The 22,560-nt window shown below is 34.9% G+C and overlaps 3 protein-coding genes across 4 annotated transcripts; 1 reads left to right on the forward strand and 2 right to left on the reverse strand.

The window, feature by feature from the left end:
- Position 1: 1 nt before the first annotated feature.
- LOC131603064 (uncharacterized) lies at positions 2-20,156 on the reverse strand. Of its 2 annotated transcripts, none has more exons than XM_058875314.1 (2): positions 20,011-20,156; positions 2-752 (listed from the first exon to the last, which is right to left on the reverse strand). In XM_058875314.1, the coding sequence occupies exons 1-2, from the start codon at positions 20,047-20,049 to the stop codon at positions 144-146; spliced, it is 648 nt and encodes a 215-aa protein (XP_058731297.1). In that variant the 5' UTR covers positions 20,050-20,156; the 3' UTR covers positions 2-143. The 2 variants fall into 2 exon arrangements, with proteins under 2 accessions (XP_058731297.1, XP_058731296.1); XM_058875313.1 differs by lacking the exon at positions 20,011-20,156 and adding an exon at positions 834-1,264.
- On the forward strand, positions 12,767-16,487 carry LOC131603059 (LRR receptor-like serine/threonine-protein kinase FLS2). The gene is made up of 2 exons (XM_058875308.1): positions 12,767-15,967; positions 16,074-16,487. The coding sequence occupies exons 1-2, from the start codon at positions 12,808-12,810 to the stop codon at positions 16,391-16,393; spliced, it is 3,480 nt and encodes a 1,159-aa protein (XP_058731291.1). The 5' UTR covers positions 12,767-12,807; the 3' UTR covers positions 16,394-16,487.
- Positions 20,157-20,302: 146 nt separating the features above from the next.
- LOC131603063 (chlorophyll a-b binding protein 8, chloroplastic) lies at positions 20,303-21,204 on the reverse strand. Its single transcript, XM_058875312.1, has one exon. The coding sequence runs from the start codon at positions 21,202-21,204 to the stop codon at positions 20,404-20,406; it is 801 nt and encodes a 266-aa protein (XP_058731295.1). The 3' UTR covers positions 20,303-20,403.
- Between the last annotated feature and the right edge of the window lie 1,356 nt (positions 21,205-22,560).

Consider the following 22,560-nt stretch of genomic DNA (forward strand, 5'->3'; position numbering starts at 1 on the left):
ATCAGAACATACCAAAATGAATGTTAAGTCTTCAATATCAGTTTTGCCTCTCCCAAAAGTGACTCCAAATATGCATTAAAACAAGTCAGTATGCGACTGTTCATATAAATTGGACAAACAAGTTTATTACATTTGCAAGTGCTTCAATTACTGGGAGGATCAGTATGAAGAAACTCTTGAATAGTTGAAGGGAAATCCAAGCCTCCAAAACCACCCTCGGAAATAAAAGCAGCTTTGCCTAAAAGCAAATGTGCCAATCTCAAAGGCTCTTTCTTTTCCACCCCATGATCACCATTCAGAAAATGCTTGATCCACCCATCTAACCTCAACACCTCTTTCTTACACTTGGGCCCTTCCACACCAACAATCTTTGAATGAAACCCACCTTCACAGTGACAAGAATCACAATCACCATCATCACCCTCAAAATCAAAACCACCCCTTTGTTTCTCTGACATTCCTAGTAGCATCATTAACTCTTCAATCTCATCAACATCTTCTCGAGCTTCATTTGCAATTGTGATTTCATCTGAAGGAGTAGTTTGAGTAGGGTTTTGATGGGTCAGTGAGAATCCTTGAGAAATCGAGAGGAACTGCTGAGGAGGTTCACTGCTTTGTTGGGATGGACATGTTTGGCTGCAACTTGGTTGGAGAAACAAAGGTGAACCCAATGTTGATAAAACATTGCTTTCTTGAACCTGTGTTTCTGATGTTTTTGATGATGTGTTCTCTAATTTTATCCTGTTTTCAACCTATGTACCAAATTTAATAATCGTATATTAAAACACGGTCAAGAACAATACTTTAAGATGTTGAAAATTGTGATTTCGTACCTGTTTGAAAGATGAGAAGAATTTGGAATGCGAAGACATTGATAATGGTCCAGTTTTGTTTCTCTTTTGGGTCTTATGATCAATTTTTATTAGGTGGTTATTTCTGTGATTTTCTCTTCCTCTTCACGGTGAATGTTTTGGGAAATAGCAAATATTTCTGTAAGTATCCCACAAGTTTTAAAATGCAATGGGAATGATTTGATTCAATTTACAGTCTAGATTTAAAAAATGAATTTTTATTGGAAATAAACTTATATTTATCCTAATTTATAAAAACCTTGCTAAGCTAACCTTTACGGAAAAACCATAATCATATTAGTTTAATTTGCAGGAGGAAAACAACGAGCTATAGCATCATCTTGTAGAGTACAAAGACAAGACTGGCAGTTAGTGGTATGTAGGGGTTGAGAATAGGCCCGATCGACTAAGTGGTCTATGATCCAGTTTATATAAGTTTATGTATTATATGTTAGGTCAAACCTTTTATATATATAAAAAAAGTTTAAGTTTTTTACGAGGGTTTGAGAGAGAAGTGATTTTTGACTTAAGTCAATTTTCTGGGTTGGATGAATGAATATATTAAAAAGGATGAAGATGAATGAGAAAGGATAAAATTAGAATAAAAGATAATAATAATTATTATTATTTTAAAAATAAATAATTTCAAAATCACGATAATTTAATTTTATTGTTTTAGGGCAACTATCAACTTTCAAATAATTAAGAATTAAAAAATATTTGCGACATCAAAGATTATGATAATTGGATTTTAACAGGGTTTTTTAAAACCCGCCTATATGGCAGGAAGCAAAATAACTATTAACCCTAAAAATGAATATTAGATATCTTAAAAAAATTATGAAAATAAGATGAAAAAACCTTATGAACAATGTCATAAGTTGCTTCCATAAGTTTTTTCAAACAAATAATATCACAAAATTTATGCTAACAAACATTTAATTTCACTCATCTATTAATTTGTTAGTCTATATAAAGTTAAGTTGAATGACTTATTTACAAATGTTCAAATGAAATAGGCTTTTAAGTAGGCTAATAGATCAATCACCAAAAAAATAAGTTTACGATAGGCTACATGCCAGACTTTGAATTTTTTAGCAGGTTAGTCTCAGGCTTGACAAAGCCTAACTCTTATCATTACACAATGACAATGAAGGAAAGGGAATTTGGGAAAAAGGTGAATTAAGGTTACGAAAATAAAAGAGAAGAAAAAGACCATTTTCTGTAGAGTTTCACTCTACCCACAAATTGTGGAAAACCTTTTATTCACTTGCAACTGCAAATTCTGTGAATATTAATAGTGATACAAAATAGTGGTTACTCCCTCTATATATAGTTTTAGGTTTGCTTTCTTCTTAATCCAAATCCCAAAACATAAAAACCCAAAATATTTATTTTAGACCAAATTCGAAATATTGTGTGAAACTAACTGCTTCGACACTTCGACAAGTAACATACAACTCGACAGACTAATTTTTCGGCACGCCTTGTGTCAAGCAACATCCTGCTTCGACACAAGAAATTACAATTTAATACACCACCTAATTCATGTGTCTAAGTTATCTACATTCATCATAGCTCTTAGTCTTCTGAATACTTCGACCTACACACCCTTCGTCATGATGTCTGCAATCTAATTCTCAATTCTGCAGTGTTCCAGATTCTTCTTCCCTTTATCTATCTGATCTCGAAGATAATGGAACCTCATTTCGTTGTGCTTGCTTTTGTCGTGTGCTATCGGGTTCTTCGCCATATTGATAGCTGACATGTTGTCGATCTTCATGGTAATTGCTCTATGATTTTCTGTTGTAATCTCTTCAACCAGATTTATCATCCATGTTGCTTGACATGCGCAAAGGGAAGCAGCTATGTGCTCTGCTTCACATGATGATAGTGCCACAACATGTTCTTTTCTCGAACTTCAAGCAACTGATGCTCAATCTAGCATAAACACATAACTTGCTGTGGATTTTTCGATCATTAGCATCACTTCACCAACTTGAGTCGGTGTAACCCACTAACTTGCATTCTTTTCCTTTATCGGTTGCAGAAAATAAAATGCCATAGTTAAAAGTTCCTTTCAGATACCTTAGTATCCTCTTCGTCGTTGTTAGATGTGATACATTTGGCTTCTGTATGCACTACAAGAAAACTTATCATTACAAAGGGCCAAAAGCCTTCGGTAATCAAAAAAGTTGTGGGTAATGCTAAATTACCCATGGCTAACCGACGACACTAAGACCCTCGGTAAAAGCCTCCATGATAATGTTTACCGACAGCTGTTAAAACCGACGATATTTCCCACGGCTAAGCCGTGGATAAATTGTGGCTATTTGTAATTTTTACAACCAAATGTCAGTCTTGTTTTTATTCAATATTAAACCTTCGGTAACTCTACCCAAAGCTAAGCCTTCGATGATATTTTGTTTAAAGCCATTAATATATCATCATTATCATCAACGATAGATTTTTCAGAACCATTTTTATATCTAGTGACCCTACTGTAATCAACAGAATCTAAAATAAAATCAAAATTAAGCCTTAACAAATATTAATCCACTAGTCTAAAAATAAATAACAACTCAGCAACTTTAATGTAAACTAGTAGCATACCCGTGCTATCGCACATGTTCTGTCTGAATTTACACTATACGTTGTTCAATCTCATTTGTCAAGTTTAAATTCATTTTTTCAGTTGATTAAATTTCACATAGTTATAAATATAGGCTAATAATACGCACCAACTTTTAAATTGAGAAATCAAAAAAATTCTTAGATTAATATATTTGACCAAAAGAGTATTAAGTCTTTAATGTTAATCAAATTTTGTTAAAAAGATATGATTGATTAACTTTTATATAGTTATTACTCCTTTCGTTCCCTTTTAAATGTCATTTTAGCATAAAGTTCTTCAACCAAGATAGTAGATTGTTAGAGTTATTTTTTCTATTATTCCCTCGTTTATTTTCTCTTTCTAAATAAATTCAATCATCTTTCTCTTTTTTTAATGACTAATTAAGGGAGTTATTGAGAAAGTAAGGGTATAATGGACAGATTATAACATTAAATTATAAATATGACACTTAAATATAAACAAAAAAATTCCTCTGAAACGACAGTTAAAAAGGAATGGAGGGTGTAACATTTATGAAAACAATTGACTAACATTTATATAATTACAAATATAGTAAGCGTCTCTCACTTTCATATCATTTGTCAAATTTGTACATATTTACTATGTTGATTAAATGTATGTAGTTATTTACCTTTTATTATTAATCTTTACCAAATTTTTATTTTTTAAAGAATTTAATTGGAATACACTGACGGTGTAAAGAAGTTTTACACCGTCACTAAATCACGACCGTTAATCTATTGGAAGTGTTTGACTTTTATTTTAATTTTTTAAAAAGTAATATAATTGAGTGATTGTGATGCATTGATAGTGTAAAAAGTTTTACACTGACAGTGCATAGCAATTAAACTCTTTTTTAAAATAAAATTAATATACAACTATAATTGTCAAATTAATTATTAAAACTCTTTGATTTTAAAAATTTTATAGGTTTAATTTTTAGATTTGTAAGTAAAAAAAGTTATAATTGAGCCTTTTATAAGCAATTAATAAAAAATTATCAGACGTGTCCATTCATAAAACTATTGTAACTTTTTTCTCGTTTATAAACACCTTGAACCCGTGTGTCTATTTATAAAAATATTTGTAACTTATTCTCATTTATAAAACAAATTAATAGTTGAATTTATTTTGTTTATAAAAACAATTATAACTAATTCAGTTTATAAAAATGAGTATATCAATAAAATTTTTATCTTTTATCATTAATTTTTTGTCAAATATATATATTTTTAAAAGGAAATTAATATACAATTATAATTGTCAGATTAATCATTAAAACTCTTTGATTTAATTTTTAGATTTATAACTAAAAAAATTTTAATTGAATTTTTTTACAACCAATTAATAAAAAATTATCACATGTATACTAAAAAAACATTGAAATTTTATTTATGTTAATTTTTATTTATTGATTCATATTTTTACCTTAAAATTAGAGTTATATTGATAAGTTTGAAACATCATTTTTCACTATTTGTTTATAAGTAATAATCAGCTTATCTAAATGTTTCAAATAAGCTTTTGTCAAATTAGTAATAATAATGATATTATAAATTAAATTAATCATCCTTTCTTCTTAAAATCATCAATATTTATAATTAACTTTTTCTTTATTAAATTTTAATTTTCATCAAATTAAATATTTTAAAATTGAAATAACCTGATAAAGTAGAATTCAAATAAACATATTAAATTTTAACATTTTTTAATTTATTCTTTATTATTTTATTTATTTCATCTATTATTTCTCAATCCCCTTTGAAACTTTAGAATGCAAATCATCTAAAGAAGTTATTTAAAAAAATATATACTCTTTTTGACTTCAAAATTATGAAATTTAGAAATAAATAATAATTATGAGGAATTATTTAATTTTCAATTTAATAATAATTAATTCTTCCAATAATAAAATTTGATAAAATCTATATTAATGATAATTTGATAATTATTATTGTAATTATCATTTAATTACCTTTAAGATCTAAGATAATAGAAAATTTGAACATAAAATTCAAAAAATTTGGGTTTCCGTATCTGCATTATAAGACTTTCCATCTCCCCGTGTGACCTTTCAGATTATTTACATTGAGCAGGGAAAATTTGAATTCGCATTGAAAAGTTAAAAGATGACTTTTAATAGCTATGGTAATTTGCATTTTTATTGTTTTAAAAATAATACTCCCTCCGCTCTAAAATAATTGTCAAAATTTGTCCCAATCTTCCAAGTGTACCCTCTAATAAATACTCTTAATTTATTATTTTTCGCTTAATATTAATCGTAATTTGAATACACCAATAGTTAATCAGGTATTTGGTAAAGTCGCTATTTCTTCTTTCATTTATTACTGTTTTTAATCGGTGTAAAATGACCAAATAATATGAGACGGAGAGAGTATATTATTAATATAGGACAACTAAACATTAGAGAAAACAAATATAACAGTCACCCATATTTTTTTGGTACTGATCTCTTGTTCTATTATTACATAAAAATAACTAATACAAACTTATATGGAAAATATAAAGTTAACAAAGTAAAGGCAAATAATACTTATTTAGAAATAATTATTAGAAAAACATAAAAATAAATATTTTTTAATACTCAATTCTTTTGTCTGTTATGTGTTATTGAATATGATCAAAATATATAAAGGGGATTTCCTCTATAACCATCTTGTCATCCCTTATATACCTCCAACTAATATTTTACATAAATGTCACAAAAAGAAAAACATTATAATTGTTGGTGCACAATGAATAAAGATGGTGACAAAGAGAATAATAGAATAACGGCGCAAAAGGGATGAGAGAATAAATGTTGTATTATGTTAATGATAGCTATTACAAGGTTATTTATAAGAAAAGAAAATCTTGCCACATAAGCCCTAAAACAGTAAACTTAGTGAACAAGTCTAATGTACAAACAGTACAGTACTACAAAATACTAAAGTACCCTTACTACTAAATAGCTAAGCTAATGGGACCCAGAAGATAACATCTTCTGGTCAACATCTTCTGAGTAACCATCAGAAGATCAGCCCACATCACAACTTCTGATGCTCATCTTCTGAATATTGAATTACTCTTCAATATCATCCCTTTATTCATATTCTTCACTCAAAGCTGACAACGCCAATTCCATCCCTCAAGAGCAGAAATTGATCCGTCTTGATCGCCTTCGTCAGAACATCAGCCATCTGCTTCTGGGTGCTACAATACACAACTTCTAATGTTCCATTCTGGACTTGGCTTCTCAAGAAATGATACTTAGTCTCAATATGCTTGCTTCTTCCGTGTAACACCGGATTCTTGGCAAGATTGATTGCAGACTTGTTATCAATCATCAGCTTCAGGGGCTTCTTCACTCTAATCTTCAGATCTTCTAATAGATTCAGAAGCCACACAGCTTGACATGCAGCTACAGCGCCTGCGATGTACTCAGCTTCACAGGTTGATAGAGCAACAACAGGTTGCTTCTTGGAACTCCAAGAGATAGGGCCTCCCAGAAACATGAACAAATATCCAGAAGTACTCCTTCTATCAACTCTGTCTCCACACCAATCAGAATCAGAATAACTCAATAACTCTGATTCTTCCTTTCTCCCAGAAGGAAACAATATGCCAAACTTCAGAGTTCCCTTGACATATCTCAAGACTCTAACAGCAGCTTGGTAATGGGACCACTTAGGTTTACTCATGAACCTACTAACCAATCCAACTGCATAACATATATCAGGCCTGGTATTACACAAATACCTTAGAGAACCAACCAGCTGTTTGAATACCGTAGCATCAACATCTTCACCTTCAGAATCAGAGTCCAACTTCTGATTCACTTCTCACGGTGTAACAGCAGCTTTGCAATTCTCCAACTTGAATTTCTTTAGAAGTTCTAACTCATACTTCAACTGATGTAGAATGATACCATCTTCTGAGTACAGAATCTCCATCCCTAGAAAATATGACATTTTCCCAAGGTCTGTAATCTCAAACTCATTCATCAGCACCTTCTTGAACTTCATCAGATCTTCTGGACAACTCCCCGTAAGCAATATGTCATCAACATAAAGACACAGCAGAATCATATTGCATCCAGAATGTTGCACATAAACTCCATATTCCATCTCACACTTCTGAAACCCTTGCTTCTTGAAAAATGAATCAATGTTCAAATTCCAAGCTCTGGGCGCTTGCTTCAATCCATACAGAGCTTTGTGTAATTTGTACACCATCCCTTCCTTATTCTTTTTCACAAAGCCAGGGGGTTGTGACACGTATACCTCCTCTTGTAATGGACCATTCAGAAATGCAGACTTTACATCCAGATGCATCAAGGACCATCCTCTGTTCGCAGCTAACGCAATCACCAGCCTGATTGTTTCATGTCTAGCTACAGGAGCAAACACCTCAAAGTAATCTAGTCCAGGTTTCTGAAGAAAACCTCTAGCCACTAGCCTTGCTTTGTGTTTACCAACTGATCCATCTGGCTTCAGCTTTACTTTGAAAACCCATCTGACGCTGATGGCTTTCTTCTTCTTTGGAAGTTCTGTCAGCTTCCAAGTTTTGTTTCTTTCTATATCCTCAAGTTCTTCTTTCATGGCATTCAGCCAGACCTTCTTCTTGAGCGCTTCTTCTATACTCACTGGTTCAGAATCTACTAACATGGCGCACTGAATGACCTCTCCTTCTGAGTCAACTTCTGTGTCTTGCAACATGTCAAAATCTGCAAACCTTCGTGGTATAGTTCTGACTCTTTGTGGTCGCTGAGCTACTTCAGAGTCAGCTACTCCTGAGTCACCACCTCCATGATCATCTCCAGAAGCTTGTCCTCCAGACCCTATGTCTTCAGAGTTTTCCCTTCCAGAAACATGACTACCACCAGAATCTGGATCATCATCAGAATCTGGATCAGAATCAGATTCTCCATCTGACTCATCTTCAGAAGATGCTTCATCTTCTGACTCGTCTTCAGAAGATTCTTCATCTTCATCTTCTGACTCTAACTTTTCTTCAAAAGTTATCTCTACATCAGAAGTTGGTTGAGACTTTCTCCAATCCCAAACTTCTGATTCCTTCACAATGACGTCTCTGCTGACTTCAACTTTGTTAGTCTCTGGACAATAGAGCTTGTATGCACCTGTACTGTGGTACCCCACCAATAACATCACTTTGCTTCTATCATCCAGCTTCTTCCTTCTAGCTTCTGGAACGTGTTTGTAACACACAGAACCAAAAACCTTCAGATGACTAACACTCTGTTTCTCTTTAGTCCACTTCTCTAAAGGAACAATTTCCTTCAGCCTCTTCGTTGGACACCTGTTGAGCACATATGCTGCAGTAGCAACAGCTTCTCCCCATAGATTATGAGGAAGCTTCTTCTCTTTAAGCATACTTCTCGTCATATCAAGCAAAGTACGATTTCTACGTTCAGCAAGACCATTGTGTTGAGGAGTATAAGGAGCAGTAACTTCATGCTCAATTCCATTATCATCACAGAACTTCTGGAATTCTGTAGAGTTATACTCGCCTCCACCATCCGTTCTGAGAATCTTTATCTTCTGACCACTCTGCTTCTCAGCCTTCACCTTGAACTTCTGGAATTCTGTGAACACCTCAGTCTTAAACTTGATAAGTGTTACCCACGTCATTCTTGTGAACTCATCCACAAAAGACACAAAATACCTATTTCCTCCAAGTGAAGGTTCTGGAAATGGTCCACACACATCAGAGTGCACTACTCCCAGAGCATGCTTTTCTCTTGGAGCAACTTCTGATACAAATGGCAATCTGGGTTGCTTGCCTTTCATGCATACCTCACATGACTTCTCAGGCTTCACAATCTTTGGAATGCCATGTACAAGCTTCTTAGAACTTAGATGCCCCAGGCTTCTATAGTTCAAGTGCCCCAACCTCTTGTGCCACAGCTTACTGTCACCTTCTGAGCCTTCAGCACTCAGACACTCTATTTCAGTTGTTTCTACATTCACCTTGAATGTTCTGTTGCTTCCCTGTTCAGATTGCATAATCAACTTCTGATTAAAATCATACAACTTCAAGAGGTTATTCTTCATAACAACTGAGAAACCTTTCTCAATGAGCTGACCCACACTCATCAGATTGCTTCTGATTCCAGGAACATACCAAACGTCTTTGATCAGAACAGTCTTTCCATTCTTCACTTTGACTTTGACATTTCCCATACCTTCTACATATAGGTACTTATCATCAACACATCTGATCTTTGTCCTCCTTTCAGAGTCAAAGTCTATCAGCCATTGTTTGTTTCCAGTCAAGTGATTTGAACACCCAGTGTCCATATACCACCATTCTGACGAACATCTTTTGTCCGACTCTGAATCCATCAATAGCACAGGTTCATCATCTGATCCTCCTCTGGCTATATTTGCTTCTTCTGATCTCCTTCCTTTGTTTGCCAAACAGTCTCTAGCAAAATGGCCAAACTGTTTGCAACAGTAACATTGAACTTTCTTTTTATCCTTTCCCTTCTGATATCTCTTATCATCAGAAGTTGAGGCTTCCTTCTGGAATCTATCACCACGTCTATGCTTCTGGTCCTTCTTGATAAAAGAAGCCTTCAGAGATTGCTCAACTTCTCTCTCAGAAGTTCTCTCAGTCAGACGCAACTCTTGTGCTTCTAAACTGCTTTGCAACTCTTCTATTCTCATGGTTTCCAGATCTTTAGAATGTTCAATGGATACAACAATATAATCAAATTGAGGAGTAAGTGACCTCAATATCTTCTCTATGATTACTTGTTCAGAAAGAGTTTCTCCACAAGCCTTCATCTCATTAGTGATCACAATCACTCTAGAGATATACTCAGAGACTTTCTCATTGTTCTTCATGTTGAGATTCTCATATTGCTTTCTCAGGGATTGAAGCTTCACCTTCTTCACTGATACGTCACCACCGTAACACCTGACCAGTATATTCCACGCCTCCTTTGACGTCATAGAATCAGCAATCTTCTCAAACACATTCACATCCACACACTGATGGATAAAAAACAACGCCTTTTGGTCTCTCTTCTTCGTCTCTCTCTGCGCTTCTCTTTGTTCTTCCGTTGCATCCGCTGCAACCGGAATATATCCTCCAGTGACAAGATCTAGAACATCTTGAGCACCAAATAATACACGCATTTGAATCATCCATCTATTCCAATTTTTACCATCAAGAACTGGAAGTTTGGTATTCAAGTTGCTTCCACTCATCTTTAAACTTGTGCAGACAAAAACAGATTTCACTCACACTCACACAGTGTTTCCCAACCCACAAACAATCAAGAAAAAATGTGATTCAACACAACTTTGTTTCCCAGAAACAAAATCAATCACACAGTCACACAAACTCACGTTCACTCGTGTTTCCCTGTGTTTGGAACCGGAGCTCTAGATACCAATTGTTGGTGCACAATGAATAAAGATGGTGACAAAGAGAATAATAGAATAACGGCGCAAAAGGGATGAGAGAATAAATGTTGTATTATGTTAATGATAGCTATTACAAGGTTATTTATAAGAAAAGAAAATCTTGCCACATAAGCCCTAAAACAGTAAACTTAGTGAACAAGTCTAAGGTACAAACAGTACAGTACTACAAAATACTAAAGTACCCTTACTACTAAACAGCTAAGCTAATGGGACCCAGAAGATAACATCTTCTGGTCAACGACATCTTCTGAGTAACCATCAGAAGATCAGCCCACATCACAACTTCTGATGCTCATCTTCTGAATATTGAATTACTCTTCAATAATAATTTGTCAAAAAGAAAGATGTGAGAACATTTCTTTTAGTACGTCTTTAAAGTACTGTGCCTGCCCAATAAACAAAGAATGAGAAAGAAGCGTTCAGTTTCTATTTTTTATATGATAATAGAACAAAAGACGCTTCTTTCTCATAAAAAATGTTCTCACATCTTTCTCATTCTTTGTTTATTTTTTTATTCCTTCCAAACTACCAAGCAAAGTTTAAAGAAATGAAGCTCATCTAATAATATTTTGTTACTTTTGTAGTGAAAAGAAAATAAATAGTAATATATTATATTAATATGAAAAATAATAATTATTAAAATATGTATACATAGTTTGTTTAATTCAATTTTATAATTTTATAATTTTACATTGAATATATTATTTTATATGTAAAAAATAATTAATTTAATTGTTTATTTTACACAGGAGATTAAAATTAGTGTCCTGACAATATAAAATAGTTTTACTTTGTTATTCGATAAAAATTTATCAATATATTATATTACACAACTAACTTAAAAATATCAATATGACTTGACAAAATACATGATAGTGATTAGTTAATAGTGTAAAATAATTTTATACCGTGCATAATCTTTTTTCAATTTTACACGGATTAAAAACTTATATAATAGAAAAAAAAGTATTCAAATGTGTTTATCATATATTAATGTATTTATTTTTATTATAAACATAAAGTTTTAAATTTTAAATTTAAAAATAATTCAAATAACATTAACAAAAAAGTAAAATTAAAATTGAAAATGAAAATAAATCTGAAAATTTTTAATAAATTTTAATTATAAATATTTATTCTCTCTGTCATAAAATAAGTGTCGAATAGGCAAAAAAATTGTTTCAAAATAAATGTCGTTTTTAATTTACGATATAATTTTAATTTTTATCTTTTAATTAATATTTGAATTTATTATTTCTCTTATTTTATATTAATGATAATTTGAATATACTAATAACTATAGTTTGAAAAAATTATTATTTACTCTCTTTTATTTATAATATTTTTTAATTTTACATATGACAAATATTTTAGAACCGAAGAAATAATAATTTTGAGACAAAGAATTAAGATCCACGTTCCTTTGAACTAATAGATTCTAGAAGTCACGAACTATGACCAGAATTTTCCTAGACCGACTAGTATGTAACGAGATATTTGGGTTCTGACTTCTGAATGCTATACGCATTTCATAACTCACAGGTCACATCACAATTCAATTTCCAAATCTATGCTTCAAATGGATAATCCGCAGTTATGTTATATGCCATTTGCATGAAACATTATTACTCCCTCTGGTCCCATTTATAAGAAAAGATTCCCTTTCTAGATACATTGAATAAATAATGTATTTGGACACCATCTAGCGTATGTTTGGGTTACTGGCGGAAAACGAAAATGGTCCGGGGAAAAGTCACGGTAGTATAGAAGCTACTTTTACGGTGAATAGACGAACATAATCATCTATATAAACCCTTGAATTTCCACGTCTTTTATACAATGTCATCAAACTTCAAATTCCAAAGTCATGTTTTCGTCTCTAAACCTTAACTTGACTATAGTCATACTCATTTCAATTGCATCCACTATTGTTTCACATGCTCAAACATCACCAAAAGCAACCATTCAAATTGAAATTGAAGCATTGAAAGCTTTCAAAAAATCCATAACACATGACCCAACTAAATTTCTTGCTAATTGGATTGACACACACCCTCGTTGCAATTGGTCAGGCATTGAATGTACCAACAATTCAAACCATGTTATATCAATTTCTCTACCTCAACTTCAACTCCAAGGTCAGATTTCACCTTTCCTTGGAAACATTTCAACTCTTCAACTTCTTGATTTATCTTCAAACTCATTCACTGGTCAAATTCCAATTCAAATTACTCTATGTACTCAACTTACATCACTTTACCTGGTTGATAATTCTCTTTCGGGTTCGATTCCTTGCGAATTAAGTAACCTAAAAAGGCTGCAGTATTTGGATTTAGGTAACAACTTTTTCAATGGAACCCTACCTGATTGTTTATTTAACATCACATCTTTGTTAGGTATTGCTTTCAATTTCAACAATCTTACTGGAAAAATTCCGGAAAATATAGGGAATTTAGTTAACACTATACAAATTGTAGGGTTTGGGAATAGTTTTGTCGGATCTATACCGGTTTCTATAGGTCGATTAGGATCTTTGAAATCTATTGATTTTAGTCAAAATAAGTTATCTGGCGAGATCCCGAAAGAGATTGGCAACCTAACAAATTTAGAATATGTTCTATTGTTGCATAATTCGTTGACCGGGAAAATTCCTTCAGAGTTGGGTCAATGTAGCAGTCTTGTGTATCTTGAGTTATATGAGAACGAGTTCACTGGAAATATTCCTCATGAGTTAGGAAATTTAGTTCAGTTAGAAACATTGAGGTTGTTTGATAATAACTTGAATTCGACTATACCAGATTCGATTTATAGGTTGAAATCGTTAACGCATTTAGGTTTATCAGAGAATAACTTAGAGGGAACAATTTCTTCCAAGATTGGAAATTTGAGATCTTTAAAAGTGTTGACTCTACATTTAAATAGGTTCACCGGGACGATTCCTTCGCCAATAACAAATTTGAAAAACTTGACATCTTTGTCCATGAGTCAGAATCTTCTTTCAGGTGAAATTCCTTCAAACATAGGTGTGCTTCAAAATCTGAAGTTTCTTGTCTTGAACAATAATTTTTTGCATGGTCCTGTTCCTCCTAGCATTACCAATTGTACTAGTTTGGTTATTGTGAGTTTATCGATTAATTCTTTGACTGGAAACATTCCTGAGGGTTTTTCGAGGCTTCCTAATTTAACTTTCCTGTCTCTCGTATCCAACAAAATGAGCGGTGAAATCCCTGACGATCTTTTCAATTGCTCGAATCTTAGTACTCTAAGTTTGGCGGATAATAACTTCAGTGGTTCGATAAAATCTGGTATCAAGAATCTGTTTAATCTCATGCGTTTGCAGCTGAACGAAAATGCTTTCGTAGGACCGATTCCACCAGAGATCGGTAACTTGAATAAACTCATCACTCTGTCCCTTTCTGAAAATAGATTTTCAGGTCATGTACCGATTGAATTGTCCAAACTTTCTCTCCTTCAAGGACTTGCTCTTCATGACAATGTATTAGAAGGTACAATACCTGATAAACTTTCTGAACTGAAACGATTGACTATACTTTTGCTACAAGAAAACAAGTTGGCTGGTCAAATACCAGAATCTATCTCAAAGCTTGTGATGCTTTCGTACTTAGATTTTCATGGAAACAAACTCAATGGATCCATTCCGAAAAGCATGGGGAAGCTTGATCGTCTTTTAGTGTTGGATCTCTCTCACAACGAGCTCACAGGATCGATTCCTGGAGACGTCATTGCACACTTCAAGGACTTGCAGATGTATCTTAACCTTTCTTACAACCATTTTGTTGGAAATGTTCCGTCTGAGCTAGGGATGTTGGAAATGGCACAAGCGATTGATGTTTCAAACAATAATCTTTCAGGCGTCCTTCCGAAGACACTTGTCGGGTGCAGAAACATGTTTAGTCTTGATTTCTCAGGAAACGATATTTCAGGTCCTATTCCTGCTGAAGTTTTCAGTGGCATGAACATGCTTCAAACCTTTAATCTTTCAAGAAATCATTTTGATAGTGAAATCCCTGAAAGCTTGTCACAGCTTAAGAGTCTTAGTTCCTTAGATCTTTCTCAGAATAACTTGAGGGGAACTATTCCTGAGGGCGTTGCCAATCTTTCCAACCTGATGCAGCTCAACTTTTCTTTCAATCAACTTGAAGGTCCTGTACCTTTGACCGGAATATTTTCACGTATCAATGAATCTAGTATGGTAGGAAACCAGGCTCTTTGCGGTGCAAGATTCCTAAAGCCATGCAAAAAGAATGATCATTCCCTATCCAAGAAGAGCATAGCTATCATTGCTACACTTGGATCTCTTGCTGTACTTCTACTTGTAGTGCTTCCGATTTTATATCTCAACCGAGGTACCATGTTCAGTAATTCTGTAAGGAGTGATGATACTGAGAGTCGCCAACCAGAGTGCGGTTCGGCGTTGGCTCTTAAGAGATTCAGTACAAAGGAGCTAGAAAACGCCACAGATTGTTTCAGCTCAGACTACATCATTGGGGCTAGCAGTTTGAGCACCGTTTACATGGGTCAATTCGGAGACGGTCAGATTGTAGCTATAAAAAGGTTGAATTTGCACCAATTCTCTTCAAATACCGACAAGATCTTCAAGAGAGAAGCCAGCACCTTGTGCCAGCTGAGACATAGGAATTTGGTTAAGATACTTGGATTTGCTTGGGAAAGTGGGAAAACAAAGGCGTTAGTGCTTGAGTACATGGAGAAAGGGAGCTTGGATAGCATCATACATGATAAAGAGGCAGATCAGTCGAGGTGGACATTATCTGAAAGAGTCCGAGTTTTCATTTCTATTGCGAATGGATTGGATTACTTACACTCATGCTATGATTTTCCCATTGTCCACTGTGATCTAAAGCCTTCTAACATCCTCTTAGATAGAGATTTTGAAGCTCATGTCAGTGATTTCGGGACAGCTCGAATACTCGGTCTTCATCTGGAGGATGGTAACGCCCTTTCCTCATCAACAGCTTTGCAAGGCACATTTGGCTATTTGGCCCCAGGTATAAGCCTTTTCTAATCTTTTATGATCAATGAATCACGTGTAATCTATTTTTATCACAATTTATATTTTCACTCTCTGAACATATTTTTCTGTGTAATTCTCAGAATATGCCTACATAACGAAAGTAACGCCGAAAGTGGATGTGTTCAGCTTTGGTATCATAGTAATGGAATTTCTAACAAAAAAAAGGCCAACAGGGCTCTCAGAACCAGGCAGTTTGCCTGATTTAGTGGCAAAAGCCGTTACGAATGGAAAGGAGCAGCTTGTCAACATTGTGGACCCTGAACTGATCACAGAAAACCACGGGGAGGTGTTGGAAGAGCTCTTTAAGCTATCATTGAGTTGCACTCTCTCTGATCCTGAACGTCGACCTACTATGAATGAAGTTTTATCTGCCCTCGTGAAGCTTAAGACGGCTACATAGTATTACTGTCATGTTAAATGATAAACAGCATGAATCAACCAATCCTTGGAGCTGTTTTTTCAAAAGAGAAAAAGAAAGCTTGCCAATTAATTCACTACTACTCCCTCCTTTCCTTTATAATTGTCACTTTTTAAGTTTTTTCACATACCAAGACGGAAAATACTTACATGGACACAACCATAACACCTGTACTTACACACAACCAATCACATTTTTTTTATTAATTAAAAATTAAAATTAAAATTGTCTCTCTCCCCTTTTATCTCAACCACCCCCATGATGCCAATTAAAAACGAAATTAAAATTAAAAAAAAATTATATTCTCTCTCTTTTCATTGGTTGTGCCTAAAAATATGAATTTAGGTGCGTATCCATGCAAGTATTTCTCTACCAAGACAACCAATGATTATTGTTACTTTTTAAGTAATGATTTTTTTTTCAATAGTAATACCCTAAACTTTTTAATACTTTATTTAACTTTTTCTCTCTCTATCATAATGATTAGGGATAATTTTAACAAAACAACAAAAATACTTTCTTGAACTTTGAAATGTGACACTTCAAAAGAAACAATTTTTTTCCACAAAAGTGACAATTATAAAAGAACTGAGGGAGTAGTATCTTTAACAATTATAAGGCCTTGTTGTATCTATGTTGGTTATCCAGTTATGATGTAATGTATGCAACAAGTTTTCCGGGGACTTCAACTCTTCAATTAATTCCTTCAGTTTAATGCATATAATCTATACATACATTCAAGTTTGTTCAATCATATAGTTAGAGAATGGTGTCGGTTGGGAATTAAAATAACAGGTTCGTTTCAAGTTTCACTCCCCAACATTCTAACGATAATGAAATGAAAGTGTTATGGGCGGTCCGCAAGATTCAGAAGGCGAAGTCCCAATTGCAAGGAAGTAAGTTCCTACACGAGGAATAAGTACACCCTTTTTTCCCGTGTTACAAAATACCCTTCACGAGATTGCCATGCTAATCTACCAAAATCTCCCAAATCAATCCAACAACTGACTGCATTCCACGTTGTACCACATGTGTGCGGTTATCAACCACCTCTCTTATTTAAAGAAGAAAATGTGTCACTTCACAAGTATTCAATTTCTTCTCCAGTCAAACTTCATTTCTTAATCCCTTACTTATTTGAGCGTTGAAATGCTAATCTTGTAGGACATCCCCCTCTCCGGCGCATCAGAAGCCTTAAGCCACCGCAACAGACCGTGAATTTATACTCTTCATTATAAATGCTGAAGATTGACCTCTTATTATGCAAGCAATGTTGTAACTTTGAGAAATTTTAAGCATTAAACAACACAATGCATCCATCTCCATTGAAAAGTAGGAGCTATCACATAGTGTGATATTAAGAAGTTCAAAAAATAATTGACAATGGATCATAGCTATCCTCTGAAACATCTTTACCTCTATAGAATGAATGGATAGTCTTCACAGCAATAATCAAGATTGTTCAACTAATAATAAGTCTGGTTGGTTTTACAGCGGTGAAAACTGATTTTGGTTGAGTGATTTTAAATCGTTAACACAAAGTACATTAAACATAAGTGAGTAAAAATAGTGTTTATGCAAATCACATCTTCAAGTTAAAATCAATTCTTATTGAGAATCTCCGAACATACCAAAATGAATATTGAGTCTTAAATATCACTTTTGCCTCTCCCAAAAGTGACTCCAAACATGCATTAAAACAAGTCAGTATGTGACTGTTCATAGAAAATGGACAAACAAATATATTACATTTGCAAATGCTTCAATTACTGGAAGGATCAGCATGAAGAAATTCTTGAATTGTTGAAGGGAAATCCAAGCCTCCAAAACCACCCTCAGAAACAAAAGCAGCTTTGCCTAAAAGCAAATGTGCCAATCTCAAAGGCTCTTTCTTTTCCACTCCATCATTCAGAAAATGCTTGATCCACCCATCTAACCTCAACACCTCTTTCTTACACTTTGGCCCTTCCACACCAACAATCTTTGAATGAAACCCGCCTTCACAGTGACAAGAATCGCAATCACCATCATCACCCTCAAAATCAAAACCACCCCTCTGTTCCTCTGACATTCCTAGTAGCATCATTAACTCTTCAATTTCATCAACATCTTCATTTGCAATTGTGATGCTATCTGAAGGAGTAGTTTGAGTAGGGTTTTGATGGGTCAGTGAGAATCCTTGAGAAATTGAGAGGAATTGCTGAGGAGGTTAACTGCTTTCTTGGGTTGGGCATATTTGGCTACAACTAGGTTGGAGAAACAATGGTGAACCCCGCATTGTTAGCATACCTCTATCAAGAAGACAACCTGAAGACACTCTGATTTGGCATCATGAAAAAGATGGTGCTTACTCAGTTAAATCCGCGTATAGGCTGCTAGGCCATCACCGATCCAATCTGCAGCCAGGTCCGTCGTCAAGCTCGTGGGATGTTGTGTGGAAAAAACTTTGGAAGGCTCCAGTCCAAAGTAGAGTTAAAGATTTCCTATGGCGGGTCTCTCGAGATATTATCCCCTCAAGGTCGAATCTCAGGAAAAAAGGATTGAGAATTGAAGGTAGTTGCCCGTTCTGTTTCGAGGTTGAAGAGTCCACTGAGCACCTCTTCATGCGCTGTCCTTTTGCACAACAAGTTTGGTTCTCTTCCACCCTTGGCTGCCGCATCCCCCCTAACATGGATATCCTTGCTTGGCTCGAATTCTGTCTGAGTTCTAAAGACTGTTTCAGCATTCAACTTTGCTGTTATATTATGTGGAAGTTATGGGAAGCTCGCAATCATCGCGTCTTTAAGAACGGTAGCAGCCCCGCTCATGTTGTGGCTGCTGAGGCATTAGAAGCTCTTTTGGATTTCAACAAGGCAATGAAGGATAAAGCTATCTCAAGCTCCAGGCAGCCGCAACCCGATTTGACTATCGATCACAGAAACTTAGCCTTTATCTATGTTGATGCGGGCTGTTTTGTTGACGACTCTTATTGTTTTGGCTGTGTAATCAAGAATCATGTCAAGGACGTCCTCCTATCGGCTAGCTGTATTAACTTTGGGAGAGTGGAACCAATGCTCGCGGAGCTGATGGCAATTAGATGGTGTCTCGAGTTGGCGAAATCGATGGCTATTGAGCGTTTTATTCTTCATTCTGATGCCCTGTATGTTGTTGATTGCGTTAATAAGGTTCAAATCTCTGGCCATTTTCATGACATTGTGGTGGACTGTAGGATTTTGTTAGAGTCCTTTGCTGATGCGTCTGTAATTTATCTCAATAGAAACTTGAATGTTGATGCCCATTTCATGGTGGGTGTTGGAAAGAGAGAGGGTTCTAGGACTTGGATGGGTTGCATCCCTCAGTCAAACCAGCCCCACTCTTCTGTTTCTGGTGTGAGGCTTTCTGCCTTTTAATGGAAATTTCTTTCCCGTCAAAAAAAAAAAAAACAATGGTGAACCCAATGTTGATAAAACATTGCTTTCTTGAACCTGTGTTTCTGATGTTTTTGTTGATGTGTTCTCTAATTTTGTCCTTTTTTCAACCTATGTACCAAATTAATAATCCATTCATCAAAACATTGTTAAGAACAATAATTCAGGATGCTGAACATTGAGATTTCGTACCTGTTTCAACGATGAGAAGAATTTGGAATGCGAAGACATTGATAATTGTCCAGGTTTGTTTCTCTTTTGGTACTTATAATATATCAATTTTGTTGAAGTAACATTATTTATTATTTATATATATTTCTTTTTCTAAATTTATTTATCACAACCACGCCCTAAAAATGAGTGAACATTGTAGTTAATTTATGCAACAAAATTAAAATTAATTCAATTTTGGTGGCATACATTATATTTATTATACGAAAGCTAGTGCTGGGAATTGGGATAGTTCTAGAGAACAAATCAACACTGAAGAAAAAACACTAACATTCACTTGCATACAAACACGATAATAATTCACAATGAGAAATACATTAAAATGACCTCTTCACAAAAACACAATACGACGACTCACTTTCCGGGAACAAAGTTGGTGGCATATGACCAGGCGTTGTTGTTAACTGGGTCGGAAAGATGATCGGCAAGGTTCTCCAAAGGACCCTTTCCGGTCACAATAGCTTGAACAAAGAATCCAAACATAGAGAACATAGCTAATCTACCGTTCTTAAGCTCCTTCACCTTCAATTCTGCGAATGCTTCTGGGTCGTCAGCTAAGCCCAATGGATCAAAGCTGCCTCCTGGGTAAAGTGGGTCAACCACCTCACCGAGAGGGCCACCGGCAATACGGTAACCTTCAACAGCTCCCATCAAGATAACTTGAGTGGCCCAGATGGCAAGGATGCTTTGAGCATGAACCAAGCTTGGGTTACCCAAGTAGTCAAGTCCACCCTCGCTAAAGATTTGAGAACCAGCCTTGAACCAAACTGCTTCACCGAATTTAACACCGTTGCGAGACAAAAGCTCTGGGAAGACACATCCCAAAGCTCCCAACATAGCCCATCTGGAGTGGATGACTTCAAGCTCACGGTTCTTGGAGAATGTCTCTGGGTCAGCAGAGAGTCCGGCAGTGTCCCAACCGTAGTCACCTGGGAACTCTCCAGTCAAGTAGGACGGGGGCTCACCAGAGAATGGGCCTAAGTACTTAACACGGTCTGGGCCGTACCATGGGCTGCCAGAGGAAGCTACTTTCTTGGTGTTGGCAGACTTCCTCATGGTGAACCTTGCAGCTCCCAATTCTTGGCTTGATGGGGTCAGCTTGACTGGCTTGCCAGTCAAGGTTGGTGAAGAGAGAGCCATGGATGATGCGGCCATCGTGTGTATTGCAATGAAATTGAAAAGATTGATAAGCTTTTGATAATTGTATTCTTATGAATGGTGATTTGGTAAGGTGGATATGAGGGTGGATTTATACTGGAGATGCTGTTGTTGTGCTCTTATCTTGTGTTATCCAAAGCTATACTTTTCATTGGGAGTTGAAGATTTATGTCTACACTTGGCACCTCTCTAATCCACTTATGGTTAGATTCTTCATATTATCAGCAACCAGTGTCGGTGTTCCATGTGTAACTGTGGGATTCTTATGGATATATGAGTGAGAATTTGGCTTAATTTATGAGGCTATGCTTTAAACTGACTCTGCAGTGTAAGATGTATTTTGGTCCACATGTTAATGCATAGTGCTTGAGAACCACAAATTTTGAAAAAATTGTGACTGTTATGAACCAGTGCATGTTCTTCTAGTTTCTATTTCAACCAATATTAGAGCAACATGTAATAAAGAAGATAGTATACTATACAGACTGTGAAAAGAACCAAGTAAGGGTTGATGGTTACACATGACTTGTTTGTTTGGAATTTGGATAGAAAAGGAAAATGAATGCAAAGAAAGTGAAAGGAAATAAAGTGAAAGAAATGAAAGTTAATAGAAAGTGAGATTATTTTTTGATTAGAGTGAAAGTGAAAAAGAAATGAAAGAAAATATATCTATAATATAAAAAAATTAATTGTTCTGGAAATCATTAATTTATCCTTCATTGCTTTGCAGCCAAATCACATTTTTGGGGTAAATTATTTTTAAATGAACTAAATCTCAACCAAATTGCATGTCTTGTTACATTTGAAACATACTTTCCACTTGAAACATACTTTCTACTAATGTTAGCTAATAAACAATACTTTAATATATTTATATGTAAACATTATGGTTTCATTTGAATGGAAACTGACCCCGATAAACTAGAGTAACGAAATTTCTCTCACATAAAGTCAATTTGCTGCAAGATATATGTTCCCAATGCAAATTGTTCACCCTTTTGCAAACCGCTTTTCTTTCTCCGTCAACATCCCTTGTTAGAAAATGAATTTAAATCAAATGGATCGAGGCAAGAATCGTGAGCGAATCACTTTCCTTATAGTATTTCAAGCTCTCTCAAATTGTTTTAGAGTTTCTACGAAGGAATACCCAGGATAATTCAGCCTTTGTCAAGTTTGCGCAAGACCGATGAAAACTCGAATGTAGCGAAGAGTGTCTGGAATTTTCGGTGAAGAGGATGTACATTTTTTGTTGTTAATTTCTGAATCCGAAATGAGATTTTTATAGGCCATTTTAGTATTGTTTCACAAGGTAGCGACCCTTGGTGAAACAATTCCTTTTTCATAAGTTACAAT

The sequence above is a fragment of the Vicia villosa genome, linkage group LG5 (genome assembly GCF_029867415.1).
Source record: "Vicia villosa cultivar HV-30 ecotype Madison, WI linkage group LG5, Vvil1.0, whole genome shotgun sequence".
NCBI classification, from domain to species: domain Eukaryota; kingdom Viridiplantae; phylum Streptophyta; class Magnoliopsida; order Fabales; family Fabaceae; genus Vicia; species Vicia villosa.

Excerpts from the sequence above, each read along its gene's own strand:
- LOC131603064 (XM_058875314.1), bottom strand. The coding sequence starts at position 20,049 with ATGTCTTCGCATTCCAAATTCTTCTCATCGTTGAAACAG. Across the intron at positions 753-20,010 it reads TCTTCTCATCGTTGAAACAG|GTTGAAAACAGGATAAAATT; the intron begins GTACGAAATCTC and ends TTTGGTACATAG.
- LOC131603059 (XM_058875308.1), top strand. The coding sequence starts at position 12,808 with ATGTTTTCGTCTCTAAACCTTAACTTGACTATAGTCATACTCATTTCA. Across the intron at positions 15,968-16,073 it reads ATTTGGCTATTTGGCCCCAG|AATATGCCTACATAACGAAA; the intron begins GTATAAGCCTTT and ends TGTAATTCTCAG.
- LOC131603063 (XM_058875312.1), bottom strand. The coding sequence starts at position 21,204 with ATGGCCGCATCATCCATGGCTCTCTCTTCACCAACCTTGACTGGCAAG.